Source organism: Austrofundulus limnaeus, unplaced genomic scaffold (assembly GCF_001266775.1).
Source record: "Austrofundulus limnaeus strain Quisiro unplaced genomic scaffold, Austrofundulus_limnaeus-1.0 Scaffold20, whole genome shotgun sequence".
NCBI lineage: Eukaryota > Metazoa > Chordata > Actinopteri > Cyprinodontiformes > Rivulidae > Austrofundulus > Austrofundulus limnaeus.
This window is the reverse complement of record NW_013952422.1, coordinates 2,901,985-2,903,046: the sequence shown is the minus strand read 5'-3', so window position 1 is coordinate 2,903,046 and position 1,062 is coordinate 2,901,985. Positions and strand designations below refer to the sequence as shown.

The window sequence follows — 1,062 nt, the reverse complement described above, 5'->3', positions numbered from 1 at the left end:
ATATATATATGTGCATTAGCTCAGCGCTAACGCTATCTGGCCATATACACTGTATATATGCATTAGCTAGGCACTAGCTCATAGATCCCTTTAAAGTTTGCAGCACTGCTCGGTTTTATGAGATAAATAGAAAGGCCGATGAACAAAAGACTTAGAAAGTCAAATGTTTTGGGAACAAACAAATCTGAGGAGGAGTGGATCAGTAAGAACTAATCATTATGTTCAGGTGATCGGAACTCCACTTCACCGCACATTCAGGCTGCTGTCARAACAGCTCCACAGTAAAACTGGTGTTCTTGACTCTTACCATGATCCCTGCCGCCTCTACATCTCCTCTCTCTGAGTGCTTCGATCCTGATGTTTTTGGCTCGTTGGTGTCAGAGGGAAGCTCAGCAGAGACCGAAGTTTAAGTCAAAGTCTGGTATAATCTTTATTTTTACATTTTCTGCCTTTTACTCTCTTTAGCTTTTCTATTCTACAGATATTTTTTGGGAAAGCTGCTGACATAAAGGTTTGTACTCTAACTGCTCTTTACGGTATATTTCTCACACATCTCTTTTCATGTGGCTTTATTATTAWTATTTGATTCTTTCAATCGAAGGATGGACATACCTGCACTGTTAAAGCCACAGCCCAGGAAAAACCCTCGGACCTCTGGAGCTTCTCCCATCAGTGGCTTGTGGTCTGCTGTGAAAGATTCTGAAAACAAACATGGTTGTAACAAAATAAAGACAACATTCTATTTTACATCTGACAAACTTTGTAATCCTCGGTATTTGTTGTTTAAAAAGCACCTAAAGATTCATATTGAAATGTTTTAGTTGTTACTATATGTGTTGACTGGTTAATACTTTCAGCCGCCCCTCTTAGATGATGGTAGGGGGAAGCCTGGTGATGTTAGTACCTGGTCCACAGACGGTGGACTTGATGCCAGTCTGCTCCAGAACAGGAACTCGGTTGATGGCTCCCTCGATGTGTTGCATAAAAACATCCCAATCCAAGTCAAACAGGCTGAAGGCAAATTTATCAGACACCTGGGGGTACAAAAATAAATAAATAAAA

General features: G+C 40.5%; 1 protein-coding gene across 1 annotated transcript in view; it reads right to left on the bottom strand.

Moving 5' to 3' along the window:
- The window catches only part of sardh (sarcosine dehydrogenase), a 43,134-nt gene that overhangs the window by 22,973 nt on the left and 19,099 nt on the right, over positions 1–1,062 (bottom strand). Inside the window, exons 9-10 of the mRNA XM_014003871.1 lie at positions 905–1,034; positions 613–699 (exon numbers count right to left, since the gene is read on the bottom strand). Of these exons, the coding sequence (XP_013859325.1) occupies positions 613–699; positions 905–1,034 (217 nt within the window). The remainder of the gene's footprint in view (positions 1–612; positions 700–904; positions 1,035–1,062) is intronic.